Source organism: Geotrypetes seraphini, chromosome 6, assembly GCF_902459505.1.
Source record: "Geotrypetes seraphini chromosome 6, aGeoSer1.1, whole genome shotgun sequence".
Lineage (NCBI taxonomy): Eukaryota > Metazoa > Chordata > Amphibia > Gymnophiona > Dermophiidae > Geotrypetes > Geotrypetes seraphini.
Window position 1 is genome coordinate 44,528,167 of NC_047089.1, and position 27,303 is coordinate 44,555,469.

The 27,303-nt window shown below is 42.4% G+C and overlaps 1 protein-coding gene across 3 annotated transcripts in view; it reads right to left on the minus strand.

Moving 5' to 3' along the window:
- The window catches only part of MIPEP (mitochondrial intermediate peptidase), a 190,942-nt gene that overhangs the window by 133,461 nt on the left and 30,178 nt on the right, over positions 1-27,303 (minus strand). For all 3 annotated transcript variants that reach the window (XM_033949151.1, XM_033949152.1, XM_033949150.1), the window contains 4 exons: positions 13,627-13,809; positions 13,290-13,446; positions 8,883-8,931; positions 2,729-2,789 (listed from right to left, as the gene is read on the minus strand). In XM_033949151.1, coding sequence (XP_033805042.1) covers positions 2,729-2,789; positions 8,883-8,931; positions 13,290-13,446; positions 13,627-13,809 — 450 coding nt within the window. The remainder of the gene's footprint in view (positions 1-2,728; positions 2,790-8,882; positions 8,932-13,289; positions 13,447-13,626; positions 13,810-27,303) is intronic.

The window sequence follows — 27,303 nt, forward strand, 5'->3', positions numbered from 1 at the left end:
AGCAAAATTCCTAGACATCATAAATAAGTGCTTCTTGGGGAACTAGTCCAGGAACCAACAAGGGGGGGGGGGGTCCTTAGTGGAATGTAAGGCATAGTATGGGAAGTAACTGTATTGGGTCTGCTGGGAAACTGCGATCATAACGAGATCAAATTTGAGCTGATATCCACAAAAAAGGCTGCAGAACAGAGACAGAAAATTACAGACCGGTGAGTCTTACATCCATAGTGTGCAAACTCATGGGAACACTGATCAAACAGAAACTTGACAAAATTCTAGACGAAGAAAATTTACGTGATCCACACCAATACGGATTTACCAGGGGAAGGTCCTGCCAATCTAATCTGATTGACTTCTTTGACTGGGTGACCAGTCATCTGGATGCCGGGGAGTCCCTGGACATGATATATTTGGACTTCAGCAAAGCTTTTGATAGCGTCCCACACCGCAGGCTGTTGAACAAACTAAAATCAATGGGATTAGGGGATACATTCACTACATGGGTAAGGGATTGGCTAGATGGTAGGCTTCAAAGGGTGATGGTAAACGGTACCCCCTCCAAAATGTCAGCAGTGACGAGTGGAGTACCTCAGGGCTCTGTCTTAGGGCCGATTCTATTCAATTTATTCATAGGAGATTTGACCCAAGGGCTTAGAGGAAAAGTATCATTGTTTGCTGACGACGCCAAACTATGCAACATAGTAGGCAAAAGCAGTGTGCCTGACTTTATGACGCAGGACCTACGGCAGCTGGAACAGTGGTCATCAACTTGGCAGCTAGGCTTCAATGTTAAAAAATGTAAAGTAATGCACCTAGGCAAAAAAAATCCACACAGAACTTACACACTAAATGGTGAAACCTTGTCCAGGACCACGGTGGAACGTGATTTAGGAATGATCATTAGCGATGATATGAAGGCTGCCAATCAAGTGGAGAAGGCTTCGTCCAAGGCAAGACAAATGATGGGTTGCATCCGTAGGGGTTTTGTCAGCAGAAAACCTGAAGTCATAATGCCATGGTGAGACCTCATCTCGAGTATTGTGTTCAATTCTGGAGACCACACTACCGGAAAGATGTGTTGAGAATTGAGTCGGTTCAGCGAATGGCTACCAGGATGGTCTTGGGGCTCAGGGATCTCACGTATGAAGAAAGGTTAAAAAAAACTGCGGATGTACTCACTGGAGGAGCGAAGAGAGAGGGGGGACATGATTGAGACCTTTAAGTATATCACGGGGCGTATAGAGGTGAAAGATGATATCTTCAGTCTTACAGGGCCCTCGGTAATCAGAGGACACTCGCTGAAAATCAGGGGAGGGAAATTTCAAGGTGATGCTAGGAAGTACTTCTTCACCGAAAGGGTGGTCGATCATTGGAACGAGCTGCCTCAGCAGGTGATTGAGGCCAACAGCGTGTCAGATTTTAAGAGAAAATGGGATATTCAAGTGGGATCTATAGGGGAGTAAAAGTCAGGGAGTGGGTCATTGGTATGGGCAGACTCGATGGGCTATGGCCCTTTTCTGCCGTCAATTTCTATGTTTCTATGTTATCTACTTTTGCAACATTTAACTTGTGAAAGGGCGACTATGATAAAATGAGGAAAATGGTAATAAAAGAAGTTAAAAGCATCAATGGCAACAGTTAGGACTGTAAAACCAGGTGTGGATAGTATTTAAAAATACCATCTTGGATGCCCAGATCGGATGTATTCCATGTATTTATAAAGAAGAGAAAATGAAAGCCGGCATGGTTAAAAGGTGAAGTGAAAGAGGCTATCAGAGCCAAAAAACATGCTTTAAAGAATGGAAAAAAATCCAAATGAAGAAAATAAGAAGAGACATAAGCACAGACAAGTTAGATGCAAAGCAATGATAAAGAAAGCTAAAAAAAGAATTTGAAGAGAAATTTACCAAAGAGCCAAAAACTCATAGTAACAATTTTTTAATGTACATCAGAAGCAGAAAGCCTGCGAAGGAATCTGTGGCATCACTGGATGATCAAGGAGTAAAACAGGTGCTCATGGAGGATAAGGCTAAAGCAGAGAGAATAAATGAATTCTTTGCTTCAGTCTTTAAGGAAGATGTAAGAGATCTACCTAAACTAGAAATGGCTTTTCAAGGGTGATGATGCAGAGGAACTGAAAGAAATCTCAGTGAACCTGGAAGATATACTAAGCCAAATTGTAATAAATCAGCTGGACTAACCCCCTCTTTTATGAAACTGCAATATTAGTTTCTAGTGCGGGCAGCTGCACTGAATGGCCCATGCTGCTCCCGACACTCATAGGAACTCAATGAGCGTCGGGAGCAGCGCAGGCCATTCAGCACAGCTCCCTGCGCTAGAAACTGCTATCGCAGTTTCGTAAAAGGAGGCCTAAATAGCTTTCAAATTCAGAAGGCAGTTCACAGCTAGATTACTTTCACACTTTCACCTTTATAACACTATTTAAAATGATAGAAAGTTTGGGAAATTGTTTTAGGTCATATTAGGCCTAATCTTCTAAGCAGCAGCTATCGTCTTTCACTTCTTGGTCTTGACAGCTGGAGGATCTGCACCCGGATCTCTCTGTACTGCAATAACGTACACCACAGCCTGAGGCCCAGGGCAGGTCCAATCAAGTATCTTCCCAATTATTTTCTCATCCTACATCTACTTTCGGTGCTATGCTTCTCCAAACCTAAGTTAAAAATATGTGTTAAGAAAAAGAAAAGCAAGTAACTTTGTAACTTACTGAACTAGTGGGATTTAGCTTCATTTTCATCTCTTCCATCATTTCAAAATCATTCGTTGTCCTGCAAAACAAAATTTTCAAACTTTTTCATCAAAAGATCTACCATCAGTATTATAATTAAAGTATTATAACATAAAACTATAAGGATATCAGCTGCTTCAAGATAAACATTTGACTTTGCTACTGGACTTCTAAAGTAATTCCTGTTTTCAAACTTGTAGGACATAAAATTTAAGGTACACATCTAGTTATTTAGAGATAACTAGCAACAAAACAGCAGGCAAAAAGATGATTGTAAAAGAGGAAAAATAAATTCACGCACTAGCAAAAAAAAAAAAAGTAAGGAGCAGTGCACATTCTAGGCAGGACTAATAGGCTAAAAACTCTTAACAGTTCTTTCATTCATTAGTTTATACCAAAGTTTTATAATTGTGGACTATCTATACTCAGAATGGTCCATTTTCATTTAGGGCTCCTTTTACTAAGGTGCGTTAGTGTTTTTAGTGCACGCAGGAAATTACCGTGCGCTACGCAGCTAGAACTAACGCCAGCTCAATGCTGGCATTAAGGTCTAGTGCGCGCGGTAATGTAGCACGCGCTATTCCGCGCATTAAAGCCTTAACGCAGCTTAGTAAAAATAGCCCTTAATAGAAACAACTTTTGTATATACAATTTCACCAAGAGCGTAAATATAGCAAACAATTGCATGAAATGGTGCCTTGGTGGTTCATGCACTGTGCAATGCCACTGTGCTGAGGTTTTTTTGTGATTCTCTTGGTAATATGGCTGTTCCCAGAGATTTTAAAACTGCAGAAGATCTTGCCCCTCATATCTTCTTACCACCTCTAGTGTAAAATTCCGCACCAAAATTCTACAATGGATTCAATTCACGCTCACAGAAGGCACATTCCCTGCTGACCTCAGCGAAATCGTCATCACCCCAATCCAAAAAGACCCAAAAGCACCACAAAAGCACCCATCTAACTTTAGACCTATAGCCTCAATTCCGCTATATGTCAAAATTATAGAAGGCCTAGTAGCCAAACTCCTCACCGATTACATAGATGACCACAACCTACTCCACCCCATGCAATCAGGCTTCAGAACAAACTTCAGTACAGAGACACTACTAGGCTCCCTTATGGATACCGTCAGACAACAACTTAGTACAGGGAAAAAAAATGCTTCTCATACAACTGGACCTAACTGCGGCATTCGACTTAGTGGACCACAACATCCTTCTACAGATCTTAGACGCAATAGGCATCTCAGATAAAGTATACTCTTGGTTTGAAGGATTCCTAAAACTCAGAACCTATAGTGTAAAATCAAACAAAGAAAAGTCAGAATCCTGGTCAAACCCCTGCGGCGTACCACAAGGATCTCCACTATCCCCTACCCTCTTCAATCTCTACACTGCTTCTCTAGGAACGCATCTGGACAATCTGGACATAACCACCTATAGTTATGCTGATGACATCACCATCCTCATCCCATACGATCATTCTAAACCTACCATGACAGACAAAATTCACCAAACACTTGAAACAGTCACAACCTGGATGAAAAATCACAAACTTAAACTCAACCAAGACAAAACCAAATTCATCCTCCTCGAAAATGACAAGGTCCAAACCACAACCAACTTAGATATAAACGCAATCAAATATCCCATCCAAACCACCATAAAACTACTTGGCATGACCATAGACAGATGCTACACTATGCAACCGCAAATAAATAAAACAATTCAGAAATCATTCGCAATCATGAGAAATCTGAGACAAGTCCGAAAATTCTTTGAAAGAACACAATTCCAACTTATAGTACAATCCCTAATACTAGGTATATTGGACTACTGTAACATCCTCTTCCTTCCTTGCCCTGCAACTACGATAAGACAACTCCAAACAATCCAAAATACAGCTCTGAGACTCATCTACTCATTGAAAAAACATGACCACATCACTGAAGCCTTCATCAACTCACATTGGCTTCCAATCCAAGAAAGAATCCAATTCAAATTCTACTGCATATTATTTAAAACCCTACACGGAGACAGCCCATCATACTTGAACAATCGCCTCATCCAAGCACCCACTACCAGACACAGAAAAACGCACTCCCCATTCATACCCCCCCCAATCAAGGAAGTAAAAAGAACAAAACTACACGACGGCCTCCTAGCCACTCAAGCCGCAAGGCTGGACAACCAGATCTCCAACCTTCTGATGACCACCCCAGACTATAGGACGTTCAGAAAAGAAATAAAAACCACACTTTTCAAGAAATTCCTGAAACAGCAATAACACCACGACATCTTAGTAACTCTAAAACTGACATTTGATCTACCCATTACTGCACTAATAATAACAAAAGAATCTCCACTATGACCACCTATTAACTCTTTTACAAACCACCTCACCCTCAACAACCCGCAAAATGTCCATAAGATCTAAAATTTACCTCTCTAGCTAATCATTGTAACTCTGTTCTTTTTAAATTAACCTTTTGTAATCCGCCTTGAACCGCAAGGTAATGGCGGAATAGAAATCCCTAATGTAATGTAATGTAATGTAATATGAAAAACAGCAACTCCACACAAACATTTGTAGCTCAAAAAAAAGTAATTATTTATTAAAAAAAAAAATGTTATACCACCTTAAATCAAAGTGGTGTACAAAATTAACAGAGCAAGGGTAGGGAAGCTGTCCAATAAAGTATTGTACAAAAGCTAGAGATAAAATAGAATCAATATGAAATGAAAAAGAATCTCTCTATATCAGCGGTCTCAAACTCGCGGGCCACATGCGGCCCTCCAGGGACTATTTTGCGGCCCACGGTCTGTCCTCTCCACTTCACAAGTTTTCCGATTGTGGAGAGGACAATCGTGTACAGACCGCGACTGCTGTAACTGGACTTGCTTCTCTCTGGAGGGAATGTTGGCAAATAGTTTACGGCTCGCCTAAAGCAGGGGTCCTCAATCTGCTTCCATTCCCTTCTCACTGCCCTCCCCCAAGCCACCGCAATCGGGGAACAGGCCAGCGCCAAGGTCTTAGCTCTCCCTGCTTATCTTCCCCAGCTCGAAGCCGACCAATTCTCGCCACCTGACGTCAATTCTAACGTTGGAGAGGAAGTTCCGGGCCAGCCAATCGCTGCCTGGCTGGCCCGGAACTTCCTCTCGGATGGCAGAATTGACATTGGGTGGTGAGAATTGGTCAGCCCCGCACTGGGGAAGATAAGCAGGGAGCGCTAAGACCTCAGCGCTGGCCTGTTCCCCAATTGCGGCGGTGGCGGCCTGTTCCCCAATGCTGGTGGCTTGGGGGAAGGCAGGGAGAAATAAAGAAAGAAAGGGGTGGGGGGACAGGGAGACAGAAAGGGGCATGGAGAGAGAAAGACAGAAAGAAAGGGCGGGCATGAAGAAATAAAAAAAGAAAGAAAGGGGGCACGGAGAGAGAGAGAAAGACAGACATATAGAAAGAAGGGGGCAGGGTGAAAGAAATAAAAAGTTGGGAGAGGGAAGGAGACAGATGCCAGACCAGGGGAAAGGAAGGAAGGAAGGAGGGAGGGAGAGAAAGGAAAGAAAGAGATGTCAGACCATGGAAATAGGGACGGAAGAAGAGAGAGATAGAAGGGAAGGTAAGACATGGAAACATAGATTTTGAAAAGAAAGCAGAAAAATTGAATATTAAGTTAATGCCAAAGATGGATGCAAGGCCGGAGAGAAAAACAGTCAAAGGACAAGAAGGCCCTGGAAACATAGTTAAAAGCACAGAAAAATAAAGTCACCAGCCAACAAAGATAGGGAAAATGATTTTATTTTCAATATAGTGATTGAAATGTGTCAGTTTTGAGAAAGGAAAGATATTAAACTATAAATGTGAGGGCTGCAAAAAAAATAGGGTACTTGGAGGGCCGCAGAAAAAATAGTTAATGACAATTTTGCATAAGGTAAAACTCTTTATAGTTTATAAATCTTTCCTTTAACTGTTAAAAGGAAAGATTTATAAACTATAAAGAGTTTTACCTCATGCAAAGTTGTCATTTCTTTAATAAGACATTAACTATTTTTCTGCGGCCCTCCAAGTACCTACAAATCCAAAATGTGGCCTCACTAAGGGTTTGAGTTTGAGACCACTGCTCTATATACATATTCACATATTTCAAATGTCATGAATATAGTAGTTCACATACACTCAGAATTGTGTAATCTGAGCAAGAGCCGAAGCTCCTTTAGACAAATCCACCACCCAATTACTGTGTATAGAATAATGACAATTAATAAAAAGTATCTATATAGTGATTATTCAAAATCATTCAAAAAATACATGCAACTTAGCTTTTGGAATGTGAACGTGTCTTGACATGGGCCACATTTTGAGAATCTTTTTCAAGGAACAAATGATAAAGAGGTGCGATACGTGACCTTTTTGTGGCGAAAAAACCTCTGTGCATTCTCTGCTCTTTCAATCAGGAAAGAGCAAAGTATGCCCGGAAGTTTTTTCACCACAAAAAGGTTGCATATCGCACCTCTTTATCATTTGTTTGGCAATTCAACAACTTACTTGCCTTTACTTTTGGGTTCCTTGAAAAAGATTCTCGAAACGTGGCCCATGTCAGGACCCGTTCACACCCGAAAAGATAAATTACATGTATTTTTTTGAATGATACAAAATCTTTTGAATAATCACTATATAGATACTTTTTATTGATTGTCACTATTCCTTACACAGTGATTGAGGGGTGGGTTTGCCTATAGGAGCTTCGGCTCTTGGTCAGATTACACAATTCTGAGTGTATGTGAACTACTATATTCATGACATTTGAAATATGTGAATATATAGAGCGAGATCTTTTTTCTTTTCGTACAAAATTAACATACATAATGCAGTAACAAACTGCACATACATCAAATAAAATCACATCAACATGGCAGAATTATCAAAATGGAACTCTCCCTTATTTTACAAGGTCCCATCAATAACTCATAGGTGCAGACTCTTTAAGACTGTTAGGTTAGTTACAGCAATTTTGGAAAGATTTAAAAACATGGTTGTTTGTGCAATAGCTATTCAGACCAGATCCTTTAACTATTTAAATATCTGTCTAATCCTAACTAATAGTACTCTCTCCATTCGATCTACTAGATGTTATCTTATTTTTTTAATTAACTGTAAACCGAATCAAGTTCTTTCGGGAAATGATTCGGTATATAAACTGAAGACTAGATTAGATTAGATCAGAGCAGTATGAAATTATAACAATGTACAAATACAGTGCGCTGTCCCGGTTATTTGCGGTATTTTCCGACCGCAAATGACCGGGCAGGAGAGGGCAGCCGGAGAGGCAGGAGAGGGCAGCCAGAGCGCCGGCGAGTGAAGGAAATCACTAGCGGTATGCTCCGTCGTCTTTTCTTGTGCTAAAGTCAGGCCTCACGAATCAGGAGCTGCGTGTCAAAGCAGCTCCTGATTGTTGAGGCCCGACTTTAGTACAGGAAGAGGCGGTTGGAGCATACTGAGAGTGATTTCCTTCATTTGCTGGCACTCCGGCTGCCCTCTCTTGCCTCTCTGGCTGCCCTCTCCTCCCCTGTTAAAAACCGTATTCGTGGTTTTTCAACATTCGCAGGGGTTCCTGGAACCGAACCCCCGCGATTATCTGGGGAGTATTTCACTCTGAATCATCAAAATGTACTAACAAATGAGATCTCAGAAGATTCTAGAAACACATCTAAACCATGCATGTTACCTAAATGCAGCAACAAAAAGTTGAGTTTTTAGTTGTTTCCTAAAGCACACCCGATCTTGGTAGAGGCCTCCTTTTACGAAACTGCGATAGCAGTTTCTAGCGCGGGGAGCCGCGCTGAATGGCCCGCGCTGCTCCCGGCGCTCATTAAGTTCCTATCTGACATATGTTAAAAATTACTTCTCTAAAGAAAACAAATATACCTCCCCTCATCCTTTTGATGAAGCTGCATTAGGATTTTTTATCACCAGCTGCAGCGGTAAAAGCTACGACACTCATGGAATTTTTACCGCTGGGCCCGGCGATAAAAAACCCTAATGTGGCTTCATCAAAGGGGGGGATAAGTTCTTGTACTGAAAGACAATTAACTGACTTGGGAAAAAATGTAATTAAATAAACAAAACAGACTCACCTCTTATATAATTTGTCAGACAGTTTCTCAAGGAAAGTCATCACATTCTCTAATATTAAAAAGCAAACACACAAACAAAATGAACATCACTTATTAGAACCATGTGTAGGGTAATTTTGTAAGCGGTCACCTATGTTGAAAGATAAAGTAGGTGCCTGTTTGGGGGCTGCTCTATAAAGACAACAGAGGCACCAAAGGAGGTCATTTTAAAGCATCTTCATAAATAAATAGTGGTATACACATGTAAATGCTATTTTAGAAAGCTGCTATTTACCCCTGGAGATCCACGAAAAGCAGAGGCTTCAAAGAAGTGATGTCTATATATTAAAAAAAAAAAAAATTGTGAGTCAGCTTTTGCACATGCCCTAAGGCATGTACTAGAAGCTGGCATTTGGTTATTTTGTAAGGTTGGACAAAAGCCTCCAAAATCCTATTATGATCAAAGAACCTCTCAACACTGTCTAACACCTTTGCCAGACCCCTACCCTCATTCATAGATCTTACTGGGGGTTTCCCTAATGGACTTGGGAAAATCCACCACTACTGGAGAACAATCCCCAGTTACTATCACTCCATCAGGTGCCAGAGTTCAAAATGATGGCTCTGATAGCTAGCAATAGTATCACAGTACTACCACTAGGACAGTAGAGCTCAACCAAGTTCTCTGGGCATAGGCAGTGGAATGCTTTTTGGTTTGGGGAGGGGGAGGGGCAAAAGCTCTGCCCTAGGCCCTGCCCAAGCTCTAACCCAGACTCCACCCCCATAATAATAGTAGTAATTGTAATGCCATGTCTTCCATTTATTCTTCATATACACACAGTATAATCTTATTAACAATACATAATGGTAACCACATAATTAAACTACACAAAGCACACTGTATGCAAAGAAAAGTTTAATTAATTATCATTTATATTCTGCTCTTTTCAGAGGGTTCAAGTCAGATGACTTATGAAAACATGCAATGTCACCTCAGTAACTACTACAGTAAACTCCCCTTCAGTGCTAAAGTAGTACTTCAAGAAGTAATACAAAACCCTGCAAAGAGCATAACAGCAATATTGGGTCAGACCTATGGTCCATCTAAGTAGCATAGTATCCTGTTCCCTTTTTTTGTAACTATTTACCATTCTATGGACTTTCACAACAAAATTCAAATTTTTGACCGACTGGCTTGCCTGCCAAAATTCAAATTGGTGGAATACCTTTTCCCAATCAGGACAGTGAACCCACTATTTCCAAAGTCACACTGCAGACTTCAGAGCATACCCTTAAGAAAGCCACAGCATGGTGGCTGAAATGTTGGTTTCTACCTGACAAACACGCAGCGAGACCCAGAAACTTGCAACAAGCACAAGGCCAGCTGCGGAAACCCTGAGAGAGCATCTAACCCAGCTGCAAGGGGAGAATAACTTTAACCTACCAGAGACTTTTCCATTCTATGGACCTTCACAACAAAAACTCAAATTTCTGACCGACTTTCTCGCCAAAATTCAAATTGGTGGACTGCCCTGTTGCCAATCCTGACAGTGAACCCACTATTTCCAAAGTCACAACGCAGACTTCGGAGCACACCCTGAAGAAAGCCACAGCATGGTGGCTGAAACGTTGGTTTCTACCTGACAAAGATGCAGTGAGACCCGGAAACCTGCAACAAGCACAATGCCAGCTGCGGAAACTCTGAGAGAATATAGTACTAAACATGTCTAAGACTGTTGCCTGTTGTATTTCAGGCAACATAGTGACACCACAGCTGAAATTGATATTGGATTGACATTGTGTTAAAATAGTAAATAATTTTAGGTATTTGGGAATAATAAATGATTGTCATTTACATTTTGAAGAACAGGTTTCCACATTGATTGCTAAAGGGTTTCGTGCTTTATGGCAGCTTAGAGCTATTTGGAATTTTCTAGATGAAGAATCTTTACATACTTTAATATATGCTTTTGTTCTATCAAAATTGGATCATGCTAATCTAGTTTACGCAGGAATAATGCCAGGACAATTAAAACATTTACAAACATTGCAGAATGCTGCCATTCGACTATTAGGTAACCCACATATTAGAAATTATGTGACAACACTCTATTTAAAATTTCATTGGCTGCCAATAGAACAAAGAATTAAATTTAAGATCTTGATGTTAGCCCATAAAGCATTATTTGAGCTGCAGCATCCGTATCTTTTGACTTTACTATTATTTTATGCCCAGTGCGCAGCGGTCGCTAAGAAAGCAAATAGAATGCTAGGTATAATCAAGAAGGGTATTACAGCCAGAACAAAAGGAGTTATCCTGCCGCTGTACCGGGCGATGGTGCGTCCGCATCTTGAGTACTGCGTCCAATATTGGTCGCCGTACCTTAAGAAGGATCTGGCGTTGCTCGAGAGAGTTCAGAGGAGAGCGACACATCTGATAAAAGGTTTGGAAAACCTTTCATACGCTGAGAGATTGGAAAAACTGGGACTCTTTTCCCTGGAGAAGAGGAGACTTAGAGGGGATATGATAGAGACTTACAAGATCATGAAGGGCATAGAGAGAGTAGAGAGGGACAGATTCTTCAAACTTTCTAAAAATAAAAGAACAAGAGGGCACTCGGAAAAGTTGAAAGGGGACAGATTCAAAACAAATGCTAGGAAGTTCTTCTTTACCCAACGTGTGGTGGACACCTGGAATGCGCTTCCAGAGGGTGTAATAGGGCAGAGTATGGTACTGGGGTTCAAGAAAGGATTGGACAATTTCCTGCTGGAAAAGGGGATAGAGGGGTATAGATAGAGGATTACTACACAGGTCCTGGACCTGTTGGGCTGCCGCGTGAGCGGACTGCTGGGAACGATGGACCTCAGGTATGACCCAGCGGAGGCATTGCTTATGTTCTTATGTTCCTAGTCGGTTATTAAGATCATTGAGTGATAATAGACTAGTCTTACCTCATTATTTCTAAAGCTCATCTTGCATCGACTAGGAACTGTGCATTTTTTATTTGGTTCCGGTTTTATGGAATAGTTTTACCATTGGAGTTGAGAAAAAGGAATCCTTAGTAATTTTTTAAAGACATTTAAAGGCTTATTATTTTCAATTAGCTTTTTCACATCGATATGACTGGAATCCATTGTTACAATCTGCATTGTACAGGTGTAATAAAAGATGAGTAAATTATGGGCTCCTTTTATCAAGATGCGCGAATGGGGTTAGCGCGTCGGACATTTTATCACGCGCTAATCCCCGCTGTAAGCCAAAAAACTAACGCCTCGTCAATGGAGGCATTAGCGACTAGTGCGGCAGGCGGTTTAATGCGCGGTATTCCGCGCGTTAAACCCCTACCACAGCTTGATAAAAGGACCGCTATGTTATTTTATATAAATTTATGAGTATTTTGATTTTTTTTCTTTTTTCTCTTTCCTATTTTTAATGGAGTTCTTTTCATTATTCAGAATGATTTTGTAAAGTGTAATGATTTTGGAGTGTGTGGCGCAGTGGTTGAAGCTACAGCCTCAGCACTCTGGGGTTGTGGGTTCAAACCCCGTGCTGCTCCTTGTGATCCTGGGCAAGTCACTTAATCCTTCATAGCCCCAGGTACGTTAGATAGATTGTGAGCCCACCGGGACAGAGAGGGAAAATGCTTGAGTACCTGATTGTAAAACCGCTTAGATAACCTTGATAGGCGGTATATAAAATCCTAATAAAACTTGATAAACCGCTTTGATCCTAATTGGTAGTTTAAGTAGTAATATAAAGATTTTTAATAAAACAAATAAACACTGAGGGCTCCTTTGACGAAGGTGCGCTAGCGGTTTTAGCGCACGCATCGGATTAGCGTGCGCTAGCCGAAAATCTACCGCTTGCTCAAAAGGAGGCGGTAGCGGCTAGCGTGCGCTATTCCGCGCGTTAAGGCCCTAGCACAGCTTTGTAAAAGGAGCCCTGAATATCTAGTTAATATTATCTAAATAAAATCAATCACTCACTACCAGCCCCTTACATTCTAATTTATTGAAGATTTTCTGTCACACTGTCTCTATGAAATAAAAAGGTTAATAAATCAGGCCCTTACAGTGCATCTAATTAAACCCCTCCTATTAACCCCCTCCTTTACAAAGCCACACTAGCGTTTTTGGTACCGGCTGCGGCAGTAACAGCTCGGACGCTCATAGGAATTCTATGAGCATCAGAGCTGTTACCGCAGCGGCCGGCACTAAAAACACTAGCACGGCTTTGTATAGGAGGGGATAAAACATTAACAGATATATTCAATTCGAAAAAATATAGTTTCTTCACATCAATTGATGTAACAATGCAACAAAAAATTAATATATAAAAATAAGATTTTATCAAGAAGTATTAAAGTGAATGCTTTTGCCAGTCCTCCAGTTTCCATACAGCGCTCCACAGCATTACAGAAACCATACCTGGATTTTTTGCCATTGTTCCTTTCAAAGCCCTGTGGGCAAAGGTAGGATATCCAACCAGCTGGGCCAGAAGATTTCTGCTGGTAAGCAATTCCTCTAAACAGCGAAGCTGAGTAGCATTTGGGTACAGAAAAATCTTGTATGCTGCCTCTCGCACCTAAATTTATAAGAAAACAAAGCCTTCCTTGATAAAATTATACTGCCTGCTCAAGAAAAAAAGAAAGCAATGATGTTTACCTGCAACAAAGACAGACAGCAGGATCACTAAGTAGGTGATGTCATCTGACAGCGAACCCTAGTGCAAAGTGCCACAAATTTTAACAAGAAAGGTACGCACCAGGTCATTTGAGGAATCAGCATGGAGACCACTAACTTGAATGTAGTTCCCATCAAATATGAAGTTATTGCGAATGTGATCCGACACGACCTGATGGTCAATCTTGTTGGGAACATGAGTTCCCATGAGAAATTCACTGCTTAAGTCCAAAATATTAACATTAAGGTCGACTGCCTTCGTGCGCTGTAGAGGGGGAAAAAACATGACATAAGATAGGCATTAACTAGAAAGGAGAATGTACTAATTATTGCAGAGTAGAACAAAGCCTGAAGACACCATGGTAGTTATTTTAGAAGCTCTAATCTTGTTTTGGACAAAAACAAACTAGCATTTAGATGTCCATATTGCATGGATGTCCAAGTCCTAATATTTACAAAACCAGGATATGGTCGTCTGGCACTGCAGTACATCCATATGGCAAAGGGGCGTGGTCTGTACATTTTGGGGGCGGAACCAGGGAGGCCCAAAAAGCACAGTTACTTACCGTAACAGGTGTTATCCAGGGACAGCAGGCAGATATTCTTAACACATGGGTGACGTCACCGACGGAGCCCTCTGTACGGACCTTTTTAACTAGAAGTTTCTAGTTGGCCGCACCGCGCATGCGCGAGTGCCTTCCCGCCCGACGGAGGAGTGCGTGGTCCCCAGTTAGGATAAGCCAGCTAAGAAGCCAACCCGGGGAGGTGGGTGGGACGTAAGAATATCTGCCTGCTGTCCCTGGATAACACCTGTTACGGTAAGTAACTGTGCTTTATCCCAGGACAAGCAGGCAGCATATTCTTAACACATGGGTGACCTCCAAGCTAACAAAGAGGGAGGGGGGATGGTTGGCCATTATGAAAATAAATTTTGCAACACAGATTGGCCGAAGTGTCCATCCCGTCTGGAGAAAGCATCCAGACAGTAGTGAGTAGTGAACGTGTGAACTGAGGACCAAGTGGCTGCCTTGCAAATTTCCTCGATGGGTGTGGAACGGAGGAAAGCTACAGAAGCAGTCATAGCTCGGACTCTGTGGGCCGTGACAGCTCCTTCCAGTGAGAGACCGGCCCGAGCATAGCAGAATGCAATACAGGCAGCAAGCCAATTAGAAAGCGTCCGTTTGGAGACAGGACGACCCAAACGGTTAGGATCGAAAGACAAAAATAGCTGAGGGGATGTTCGGTGAGCTCTGGTACGATCAAGGTAGTAAGCAAGGGCACGCTTACAATCCAGCGTGTGCAACGCCTGTTCCCCAGGATGCGAGTGAGGTTTAGGGAAGAAGACGGGCAACACAATGGACTGGTTGAGGTGAAAAGCCGAGACCACCTTGGGAAGGAATTTAGGGTGGGTACGCAGAACAACCTTGTCATGGTGAAAAACAGTGAACAGTGGGTCAGCAACCAGTGCATGCAGTTCGCTAACTCTCCTGGCAGAGGTGATGGCAATTAGGAAAAGCACCTTCCAGGTAAGAAGCCTGAGCGAAGTTGTGGCAAGAGGCTCAAACGGAGGTTTCATGAGTGCTGATAAAACCACATTCAGGTCCCAGACGACAGGAGGAGGCTTGAGAGGCGGTTTGATATTGAAGAGACCTCTCATAAATCTGGAAACCAGAGGATGAGCCGTGAGGGGTTTTCCGAGGATAGGCTCATGAAACGCAGTGATGGCACTGAGGTGGACTCTGATGGAGGTAGACTTGAGGCCAGCATTGGACAGCGAGAGCAAATAATCCAATACAAGTTCCACCGCTAAAGAGGTGGGTTCATGATGATGCCGGAGACACCATGAGGAGAATCTGGTCCACTTCTGATGGTAACATTGGAGGGTGGCCGGTTTCCTAGAGGCGTCCAAAATGAGGCGGACAGGTTGAGATAGATTCTCCGGAGAGGTCAGCCCGAGAGAAACCAAGCTGTCAGGTGGAGCGAGGACAGATTGGGATGCAGTAGAGACTGATGCTGCTGTGTAAGTAGAGTAGGAAACACAGGAAGAGGAATGGGCTCCCTGGAGCTGAGTTGGAGCAGGAGGGAGAACCAGTGTTGACGAGGCCACCGAGGGGCGATGAGAATCATGGTGGCTTTGTCCTTGCGGAGCTTGGACAAGGTCCGCAACATCAGAGGAAGTGGAGGGAAGGCATACAGGAATCGATCCCTCCAATCGAGGAGGAATGCATCCGGGGCCAGACGGTGAGGAGAGAAGAGTCTGGAGCAGAATTGGGGCAGCTGATGATTGTGAGGTGCTGCAAAGAGGTCCACCTGTGGAGTGCCCCAGCGAGCAAAGATGGAGAGCAGAGTCGGAGGGTCCAACGTCCACTCGTGAGGTTGAAGGATGCGGCTGAGATTGTCGGCCAGGGAGTTCTGTTCGCCCTGGATATAGACCGCCTTGAGGAAGAGGTTGTGGGCCGTGGCCCAGGTCCAGATGCGTAGAGCCTCCAAACAAAGGGGGCGAGATCCGGTGCCGCCTTGCTTGTTTATGTAGTACATGGCGACTTGATTGTCTGTGCACAGGAGGAGAACCTGAGGGCAGAGAAGATGTTGGAAAGCCTTGAGGGCGTAGAACATGGCTCTGAGTTCCAGGAAATTGATGTGATGTCGACGCTCCTGTGGGGTCCAAAGTCCCTGGGTGCGTAGATCTCCTAGGTGAGCTCCCCACGCATAGGGGGACGCATCCGTGGTGATGATCATAGAGTGAGGGGGCAGATGAAAGAGTAGACCCCTGGAAAGATTTGAGGAGCTCAACCACCATTGGAGAGATTGCTGAAGAGATGATGTCACAGAGATGGGATGAGAAAGAAGATCCGTAGTCTGTGACCATTGGTTGGCGAGAGTCCATTGAGGCGTGCGGAGGTGGAGACGCGCTAGAGGAAGGACATGTACTGTCGAGGCCATGTGTCCCAGGAGGACCATCATCTGTCGAGCAGGGATGGAGGGGTGTTTGAGCACCTGACGACAGAGATGGAGTAGAGTCCACTGACGATCGGAGGGAAGAAAAGCCCTCATTAGAGTGGTGTCCAGAACAGCTCCGATGAATTGAAGTCGCTGGGTGGGAAGCAAATGCGACTTGGGGTAGTTGATCTCGAACCCCAGGAGGTGGAGGAGAGAGAGGGTGTGATGAGTAGCCTGTAGCACAAGTTGAGATGAAGGTGCTTTCACCAACCAATCGTCCAAGTAGGGGAACACCTGGAGGTTGTGAGACCTGAGGAAGGCCGCAACTACTATGAGGCATTTGGTGAAGACTCTGGGTGAGGAAGCGAGGCCAAACGGTAGCACCTTGTACTGATAGTGGCGGTGCAGTACTTGGAACCGCAGATAGCGGCGAGAAGTCGGATTGATGGAGATGTGAGTGTAGGCCTCTTTGAGGTCCAGGGAACATAGCCAGTCGTGTTGAGAAAGAAGAGGGTAGAGCGTGGCAAGGGAGAGCATTCTGAACTTCTCCTTTACCAGACACTTGTTGAGGTCCCTGAGATCGAGAATGGGACGGAGGTCTCCCGTCTTTTTGGGTACCAGGAAGTAGCGGGAGTAGAATCCCTGACCCCATTGATCTGGAGGTACTTCTTCGATGGCATTGAGAAGGAGGAGGGATTGAACCTCCCTCAGGAGGAGGGGGGTTTGAGATGAGTGTGAAGCAGACTCTACGGGAGGGTTGTCTGATGGAAGAGTCTGGAAGTTGAGAGAGTAGCCGTGGCGGATGATGTTGAGGACCCACTGGTCCGATGTGATGACCTCCCAACGGCTGGAGAATATGGTGAGACGACCTCCGATTGGTTGTGGAAGAGGTAGCGAAGGTGGAAGACTGGCTATGCCCTGGAGAGAAGAGTCAAAAGGGCTGAGACTGCTTTGCAGGCTGAAGAGGCTTGGAGGGTTGAGTGGACTGAGAACGAGCCTGGGCATGGTGCTGTTGTTGACGGGGCCGCCGAGGTTGTTGAGGAGGCGGATTGAGTGGCCTGGCTGAGAACCTGCGCTGATAAGACGACTGAGGTCGATAAGGTCGGGCAGGTGGAGCCTTCTTCTTTGGCTTGATCAGGGTGTCCCACCTAGTTTCATGGGCGGAGAGTTTCTGGGTGGTGGAATCCAGAGACTCTCCAAAAAGTTCATCCCCGAGACAGGGGGCGTTGGCTAGACGATCCTGGTGATTGATGTCCAGGTCGGAGACTCTCAGCCAGGCCAGGCGGCGCATGGCTACGGCCATGGCAGAGGCACGGGAGGTGAGCTCGAATGAGTCGTATATCGAGCGGACCATAAACTTGCGCAGTTGAAGAAGGGCAGAGATGTGCTGTTGGAACAGTGGGACCTTGCGCTCCGGCAGGTACTTTTGGAGGGCGGACAGCTGTTGGACCAAATGTTTCATATAGAAAGAAAAATGGAATGAATAGTTGTTCGCCCTGTTGGCCAGCATGGCATTCTGGTAGAGCCTCTTGCCAAACTTGTCCATGGTCTTACCCTCTCTGCCAGGAGGGGTAGAGGCATAGACACTGGAGCCCTGAGTCTTTTTTAAGGTGGATTCAACAAGAAGGGACTCATGGGGCAATTGAGACTTGTCGAACCCTGGGATAGGGATGACACGATAGAGGTTGTCCAGTTTACGGGGGGCCCCCGGTACCGTAAGGGGATTCTCCCAGTTTTTGTAAAAAGTCTCCCGTAGGATGTCATGCACGGGAAGCTTGAGGAACTCCTTAGGAGGTTGTTCAAAATCTAAAGCCTCCAGGAAGGCTTGAGACTTTTTTGAGTCAGATTCTAGAGGAAGGGATAGGGCTGCAGACATCTCCCTGAGAAATTTCGAAAAGGAGGACTGCTCCGGTTTGGAGGTGGCATCGGGTGCCGACGGGTCCTCATCAGATGAGGAGGGATCCTCCTCGGTACCGGGAGGGGATTCCTCCCATAAGTCAGGGTCCCGGACCTCTGGTGCATGTCGAGACACCGGGGTGGAAGGTGCGGTATGGCGAGTCTTGGATAAAGATTTTCCAGAGCGCACCGAAACGGTACCAGGAGAAGAGGACCGGCGTCGATCCCGGTCCCGGGAAGTATGACGCTCTGCCTGGTGCCGAGGAGGATCCGTCGTGGTATGGGAGTGAACCACCGGATGGGTATGAAGTTGCTCAGCCGAAAGAATCGGCATGGAGGTGTTGATAGGTACCGATGGGGTGGATACCGGGGGGCTCGGTACGGGGCTCGGGCCGGTCTGGTACCGGAAGGAGCGGTGCCAGGATAGTGGGCAACAGGTGCTCGAGCTGTCGCTGTAACTGTTCCTGGAGTTGAACTTTTAAGATGGCCGAAATACGGTCATCTAGGGGTGGCATCGGAACCGCTTTCTTTTGCTTCGGTTCCTTAGATGCCACTCCACGCCCCGGCGATGAGGAGGCCGATGACGAGGCACTCACCGAGATCGGGGCGGAGCGCTTGCGGGGTCGGCGCGAGGCCGGCAAGGTCGGTGTCGCCACCGTAGTTGGAGGGCGCTCGAGGGAAGAGGGAGGCTTCTTAGCCGGCTTACCTGGCGCCAGAGACGCCGATGCGGGGTCGGGCGGTGTCGAAGTAGACGGTGCCGATTTCTGTGGTACCGCTGTCGATGTCGAGGAGTCCATCGCCGACCCGGTGCCGAACAAAAGAGTTTGTTGAATTTTTCGGTTTTTGAGTGTTCTCTTTTTAAGAGTGGCACAGCGGGTGCAGGAGTCCGCCTGATGCTCCGGACCCAAACACTGCAAACACCAATTGTGTGGGTCAGTGAGGGAGATCGGGCGTGCACACCGCTGGCACTTTTTAAAACCGACCTGCGGGGGCATGAAGGGGAAAACAGCCTCCGCAAAATCGAACCCCGAGGCCTGTATAATGGCAACAGGCCCTGCCGGGGCAAAATCGAAAAAAGGGGAAAAAAAGCAAAGTTTTTTGTTTTTTTTTTACAAATCAAAGGAAAAAGAAACCCGAAGGCAAAAGAAGAAAAAATAGGGAAAAAAGCGCGAGCGGGAAGGCAAAAAAGTGGTTTCAACGGCCGTTGAAAAAACACACGCGTCTTCTTCGCTCCGCGGAAACGAAGAAACTGGGGACCACGCACTCCTCCGTCGGGCGGGAAGGCACTCGCGCACGCGCGGTGCGGCCAACTAGAAACTTCTAGTTAAAAAGGTCCGTACCGAGGGCTCCGTCGGTGACGTCACCCATGTGTTAAGAATATGCTGCCTGCTTGTCCTGGGATAATATGGATTTCAATTTCAGTCACAGAATGGGAAAGGACATCCATGTCTAAAAAGATAAACATAGAAACATAGAAGATCTACCATTGGTCTTTATGGTCTCTATCAAAAGGAAAAGCTATATCTTTTTTCTATAATATTCTGAGAGATCATTTATTCACTTTTTCATATCAATCTATGAAACACTGGGATAATATACTCACCATTCCGCTATCTGACATTGATTGGGAACTCTTTTGGTCTTCAACAAACCGCCCACTTCTATCTTCTAGAGTTTCACAATCAATGTTCTTTATTATGTGGAATGCAATATGGACCCCATTTCGCATATGGAAAGCCAACTTAAAACTTGACTCTATTTGCTGGAACTGCTTGAAAGAGGAGGGAACTCTTGATCATATGTTTTTTCATTGTACTTTAGTCCGCTCTTTTTGGACCCAAATTTGGAATACCATACAATCTATCACTAACTGCTCAGAAGAAATTTCTATGGACATTATAATCCTTCGATCTCAACATCCCTGCTTCGCGCAATCAAAATGTCCTCCTAAACTCATTGATACCATGATTGTGACTGCTCTCATGCACATTCTGAAAAATTGGAAATCATTTTCGTTATTAGATTATACGTTTTGGTGGAACTCACTATGTATGTATCATAGACTTGAATCATATGCATATGAGAGTAAAATCACACTCCGAATCTCCATGAATTTAAAAAGCAAGAAATCACCCTGGTCATTTTTAGATTCATATGTACGCTCTGCTTTGTAGACATTCCTGTCTTCCCTTCCTTTTCTCCACCTTTCCTTTCTCTTTTTATTTTTACTCTGTCTTCTTTCATCTTTTTCTCATACAGTCTTCACAAACAACTCCATTACCGGTACTCTGAGCTTTTCTTAATACTATGGTCCTTTATAATTAATTTTATATTTATAGATCATATATATATACAAAACGTTATCTTATTCTTATGTATTTGAATTGCTCCTTGTATTTTTCAAAATACTCAATAAAAATTTATTTAACTTAAAAAAAAAAAAAAGAAACATAGAAGATGTCTGTATTTAGATCTTGTACTTGTCACATCTATGTTAGATAAAAAGTCTAAAGTTTTAGATTCTTCTCTTAAATTTGAAGATCAAATTTCTAATTTATGGAGGAAGATTTTATATATTATGAAGAAACTTATGCTAGTGAAGTCGTGCTTTTTTGAACATCATTTTGCACTGTTGGTTCAGAAGTTAGTGTTACCTCAACTTGATTACTGTAATTTTTTATATTTGAACTTAACATCAAAACTGATCAAAAATTGAAGTTGTTCCAGAATACTGTGGTTAGATTAATTTTTAGTCTAAATAGATATGAAAGTGTTGCATTAGCATAAAAGAATCTTCATTGGTTATCACTTAAGAGGTAAATTAAATTTAAAATCATCTTGCATAGTTCATCGTATAAACAGACTGACTCTTCAGATAATCTGATTTTGGGTATTTTTTTATTTGCATTATTCTTCCACCAGATTATGTGATATTTTATTACTATATTTTCCACAGATTAGAGGAGTGTGGTATAAATGACAGCTCAACTCCTGTTTTGCTTTCTCTGCCATTACAATTTGGAATAATTTACCTGTTTACATTAGGACTGATATCAATTATTTAAGGTTTCGTAAAAATTTGAAAACTTTTTTATATGATATTTTAATTATTGATTGTTTTTGTATTTTCCTGTAGATTTTATGGCCTCTTTGAATGTAAATCGCCTTGAACCTTTTTGGTATAGCGCAATTAATAAGTAGTGTTTTAGATTAGATTAGATTAGATTAGAAAGATGCTCTAATTGAGCAGCTATCACTGGAGGGATTAAGGCACAACACCGCAAGTGGTTGCTGTTCCCCCATCTTCCTCAAATGTGAAGCTGGCAAGGGCTACCATGCTCTATGACAGCTTCAGGTACTATGGACATTCTTAGCAAAGCAACATACAGGTCTGAGGAATAGCCTAATGATTAGTGCAGTGGACTGAAGCAGAGAATGACACAGCGACAGAATTTGTCACCATCTCCGTCCCTGTGGATAACGGCAGGAAACCATTCCTATGTCATTCTTTAAGGAGAGAGGGAAGACTCATAGTATGAATGGGCACTGTCACTGACCCTCAAACCTTGCATTGAAGAATGCTGGTATAGAAGGAATGAGGTTGAGATAGACACTAGAGAATGACAGTCTCTGATATCCAGAGCAGATATTGTGATGTCATAATGTCTAATTCCACCAGTAAGAGCCAAGCTTATCAGTGATGTCACAATGGCTTCATTATCTTATACTTGGCTCACATAAGAATCAGAGTATGAATGGGCTAAAGCCACTGATCCTCAAACCTTGCACTTAGAAATGCTGGTGTAGAAGGACTGAGGTTGCGATACACTAAAGAATGACACGGGATGGTTTCCCGCAGTCATCCACAGGGATGGAGACGGTTACAAATTCTGTCACCATGTCACTCTCTTTCAAATCCCATTTCAGCTCTTATTTACTGTACCTGAATATATAAAAGACACTTGCAAGCCTGAAGATTACACGGGGTACATTCAGGTACAGTAGGTATTTTTCTGTTCCTGGAAGGCTCACGATCAAAAAAAAAAAAAAAAAGCCACACACATAACTGATGTGGGACTTGAACCTGGATCCCCTGATTCCCAACCCACTGCTCTAACCATTAGGCTGCTGCTCTGTTCTGCATTGACATGTGTAGCCATTTTATAAGATGATTGTTCTTGTGCTGCCATACAGACATCTGTCCCTTATTTTGCCCCATTTATAATTTGGATGTTTCATTTTGTGAAATCCCATCTCTCATATTTTAGAACAGGCTGTATCCTATCCTATTCTAAAATACATGTGAGATGGACATTCATTTGTGATGCTCTGACTTGGAAGTCCCATGTTTCAACTGCTGAATAAATAAAAATAAAAAGCTTAATGGTTGCACAGTACCATTTGAATAACCTTATATGTACTACACTAGAGGTGCTATTTTAATCCAGAGAAGTGGATATCAATGCATTTACCACAGTCTTTATTTGAAAATAAAATGCTTAGCATTTTCATTTCTTGTTTATAGATCTGTGCCCGGTGTGCTTTGTTATTTTGTGTCCAGAATTTTAATATTTATCATATCGGGCCAAAAGTGTGGAGGGGCATAATCGAAAGGGACGTCTAAGTCCATTTACGTCCATCTCACAAGTCGTCCAAAGTAAAAAAACAGCTTAAGACACATTTTCGAAAGATACGTCCAACTTTTTTTTACTTTCAAAAATCGTCCTGCCGATCTGATCGTCCAAGCCACTAAATCGTCTATCTTTATACCACATTTTCGTCCAACTTTCCGTCCAAGTCCGAAACGCCTAAAACAAGCCCTGTTGGACGTGGGAGGGGTCTGCAAAGTGATGGACTGCACACCCAGACATGCCACCTAAATAGTGGGGTACCTTACAGGGCACTGCTGTGAACTTCACAAAAAGGGTGCTATGTCTTCTCTTCCCTTCAGCTCCCTTATAGGTTACGGTGAGCCCCCCAAACCAATTCCAGAATCCTCTAGACCCACTTATTTACCACCCCAATAGCCCTTATGGCTGCAGGAGCCACTTATATGCCAGTACAAAAGGGGGTGTATAGGGGAGTGCACATGTTTAAGTATCAATGCAGTGATTACAGGGGCTTATGGGCATGGTCTGCCTCTCTATGGGTCCCTAACCCACCCCCAAGACGACTTAAGCTGCCTCTGGGCTGGACGACTAGGCTTTCCTATGCCAGGCGGCCAGGTGATGATGGTCTGGAGGCTGAATTTTAAAGTTATGATTAAAATTTTTATGGGGGTGGGGGGGGATTGGTGATCACTGGGGTAGTGTGTGGGGGTCTGTTTTATGTGTTTGCAGTGCTTATCTGGTGACTTTAGGTGGGTTTTTGTGACTTTAGACCATGTTTTACATGGTCTAAGTCACAACGTCCAAGTCACAACGTCCAAGATCCATCTAGGCTCTGTTGTAAAACTTTCGGTTATACATGCTGTACGACTAAGTCTAAGCTGGCCCATGTCCAGCCCAACTCCCACCCTCGACACGCCACCCGAAATGCCCCATTTAGCTTTGGTCGTTCAGCGGCACTATGAAGGCCTAGGTCGTTTAGAAATACATCCAAAACCCATTTTTAGTATCGGCACTTGGATGTTTTTGAGAAATGTTCGTCCAAGTGCCGACTTAGGCTGGTTTTTGGACGTTTTTCTCTTTCAATTATGAGCCCTATTGTGTCTAGTTAATAAGATTCTGAGCATGGAGACTAATCAAGTTAAATGAGTACATTCTTTGAATCTCCAGCTGCTATATTCGGCAAATGGAAATTTGTGGCCCGAATTTGGGCAAGATTTTGAACTAATACAGCCATATTTTTATTCTTCAGTCCAGTTCCCTGATCTCTTCTATCTGTTCTTGACCTCAACTGGATTTTTTTTTTTTTACCTCTACCCTAAAAAGCCTCTTTTCTTACTCCTCTCTCTTTGATCATCATGCATTTCTTGCTGTACCTCCATGAATAAACAATTTAAGTTTCAGAACAATCCCTGCAAGTCTCAAGAGTCCATTTCAGCACTGCTCTTAGACTGATCTGTAACTGTTACAACAGTATTTGGCCAGCAAGCTAAAATTACTTCACAAGCATCATCAGGCCCAGTAAGGATAAGAAACATGCACTCAAGCTTCCAGTCAAGCTCAAATTTTCAAATTTTGTTTTTGTAGAGCTTTAGTCAAAAGACCATCCTGCTACCTGAGCTGCTGCAAAGGTTCCCAGCTCTCTCACATCTGTGTGAATGGACCAAACAGTCTACATGTTGAGGACGAATCAGGAATAAGACCTGCATGAAAATGTAGGCAGAAGATGACGCAAGCATAGGACCTGCATATATTGTAGGCGAAGACCCCTGTGAAACCCCAAATAGTTATATTTCTAAGAGAGACATTATGCATATGAATTCAGACTTCTAAGCAGTCATTTTCCTCTGTCAGCAAAAGAGAGAGATTCACCTTTGCTCCAGAAACCAGCAGTCAGATCTGCTGACTTGGCATCATTATTTTGGGACATGATATGATGTTCTCCTAAGACGCACTAGCAAGGACAGTGTAACTCAGGAAGGTGGGGGGAGGGGCTGTTCTCCGACAATAAAAGCCTGCCACTACAAAAGATTCTTGGACAGAACTCTTGCCTTCCAGGCAGGCAAATGGAACGATTGGCTTAGTAACTTTATCACGCTCTCCTCATCCTACTTCTTTTTTTTTTTTTTTTTTTTTGCATTATATTTTTATTTTCAAATTTCACAAAAAGTGTACACAATAATAAAATACATTGGATACATGTATGGTATCACTTTTATGTCTAACACAATGTATATCTGAATTTGATTTTCCCCTTCACCCTCCCCCCACCCCTTCATCCCTTTAATATAGTATTTTCAAATTTTATAAAAGTATACAATATATTAGAATACAATTGATATTTATTTAATAACATATTTATATCTAATACAATATATTTTGGATAAATTTATTCATTTTCCCTCCCCCCACCCTTCTATTATCCTTTAATCATGTGTTACATTTTGTATCATATATTATAATATATTTTATATAAATTGTTTTCCTTACCCCCCTATATGTGTGTCATAAAAAAAAAAAAAAAAATCTCTAAAAGAAGAAAAGAAGAAAAAGTATTCTATTATTTAATCATTACAGTATTTTGTCAATGGCCCCCATATTTTTATAAATTTATTATATGTCCCCTTTTGTATTGCTATTATTCTTTCCATTTTAAAAACATGGCATATTGTATTCTACCAAAATGTGTAGTTTAGGTTGTTGTAATTTTTCCAATTGTTAGTTATATGTTGAATGGCAACCCCTGTCATAATTAATAAAAGTTTATTATTTTCTGGTGAAATTTGACTTTTTTTTCTCATCATTGTTCCAAATAAAATTGTATCATATGATATTGCAATATGATTTTCCATTAATTTATTAATTTGTGGCCAAATTGAATTCCAAAATATTTTAATATAAGGACAATGATATAATAAATGATCTAATGTCCCTGGTTCTAGATTACAGTGCCAACATCTATTAGACTTAGAACTGTCTAGTTTTTGTAAACGAGTAGGGGTCCAAAAAGCTCTATGTAATAAAAAGAACCATGTTTGTCTCATAGACGCTGACACTGTACATCCCATTCTCCAAGACCAAATTAGTGGCCATTGAGATGCATTAATTTGATGTCCAATCTCAATGCTCCAAATGTCTCTTAGACCATTTTTTGGTTTTTTATTCAAATATCCAGATATTAATTTATACCACAATGCGGCTTGATGTCCTAGGAAGTCTGCTTTAAAGCATAAGAACTTTAAACTATATTGATTGTTTAATGATTTCCATTCAGGGAACCCAACCTGAATGGCCTGCTTCAATTGCAACCATTTAAAACTTTGTGTTTTATTAAGACCAAATCTATGTTGTAATTGTGAAAAATCCAGCAGTTTACCTTCTGAAATAATATCATCTAGAGATCTGATTCCTGCAATAATCCAGTTCTTCCAAAGGATTTGAGCTCCGCCTACTTTGATCTTGGAGTTTATCCATATGGATTGATTAGTTGATTTATATATTGGGATGGGTGTTAATTTATCAATAAATCTCAATGTTTTCCAAGTATCCATTATTATTTTATTTTCTCTGTATCTTTTAGGTATATTAATACTTGGTAAATGAACTAAATTTAGGGGAAACATAAGGCGCCATTCCAAATATAACCAATCTGGTGCATTATCTATAAGTTCTGGGAGGATCCAATACATACCCTGACGTAGAATATAGGCTTGATGGTACCTATAGAAATTTGGAAAATTTACCCCTCCCTCCTTAATTGATTTTTGTAAGGTTACTAAAGCTATTCTAGGTGTTTTACCAAGCCAAAGAAATTTTGTTAAAATTCTATTAAGCTTCTTATAAAAGGACCCCTGAAAATAAATAGGTATCATACTCATTTGGTAGCAAACCACAGGCAACATCATCATTTTAATAGTTTGAACTCTTCCCCACCAAGAAATATGTAATGGGTTCCATTGCTCACATAACTCTGTAACTCTTTTCAATACAAATTTTTCATTTTCTTTTACTGTATCTTCAATTGTTTTTTTAACTTGAATGCCTAGATATTTAAATCCTTCTTCTTTCCATATAAATGGAAAAGTATCAAATAATCCTTTTACACAGTAAACATTCAAGGGTATAATTTCAGATTTATTCCAATTAATTTTATAACCTGAAAATTTGCCAAACTTATCAATTAATTCCAATAAAGAAGATAAGGTAGACTCTGGATTTCTCAAATAAAGTAAAATATCATCAGCATAAGCCGAAATTTTATATTCCATATCTGAATATGGAATTCCTTGTATCTCCCTCGTTTGCTGTATTGCTAA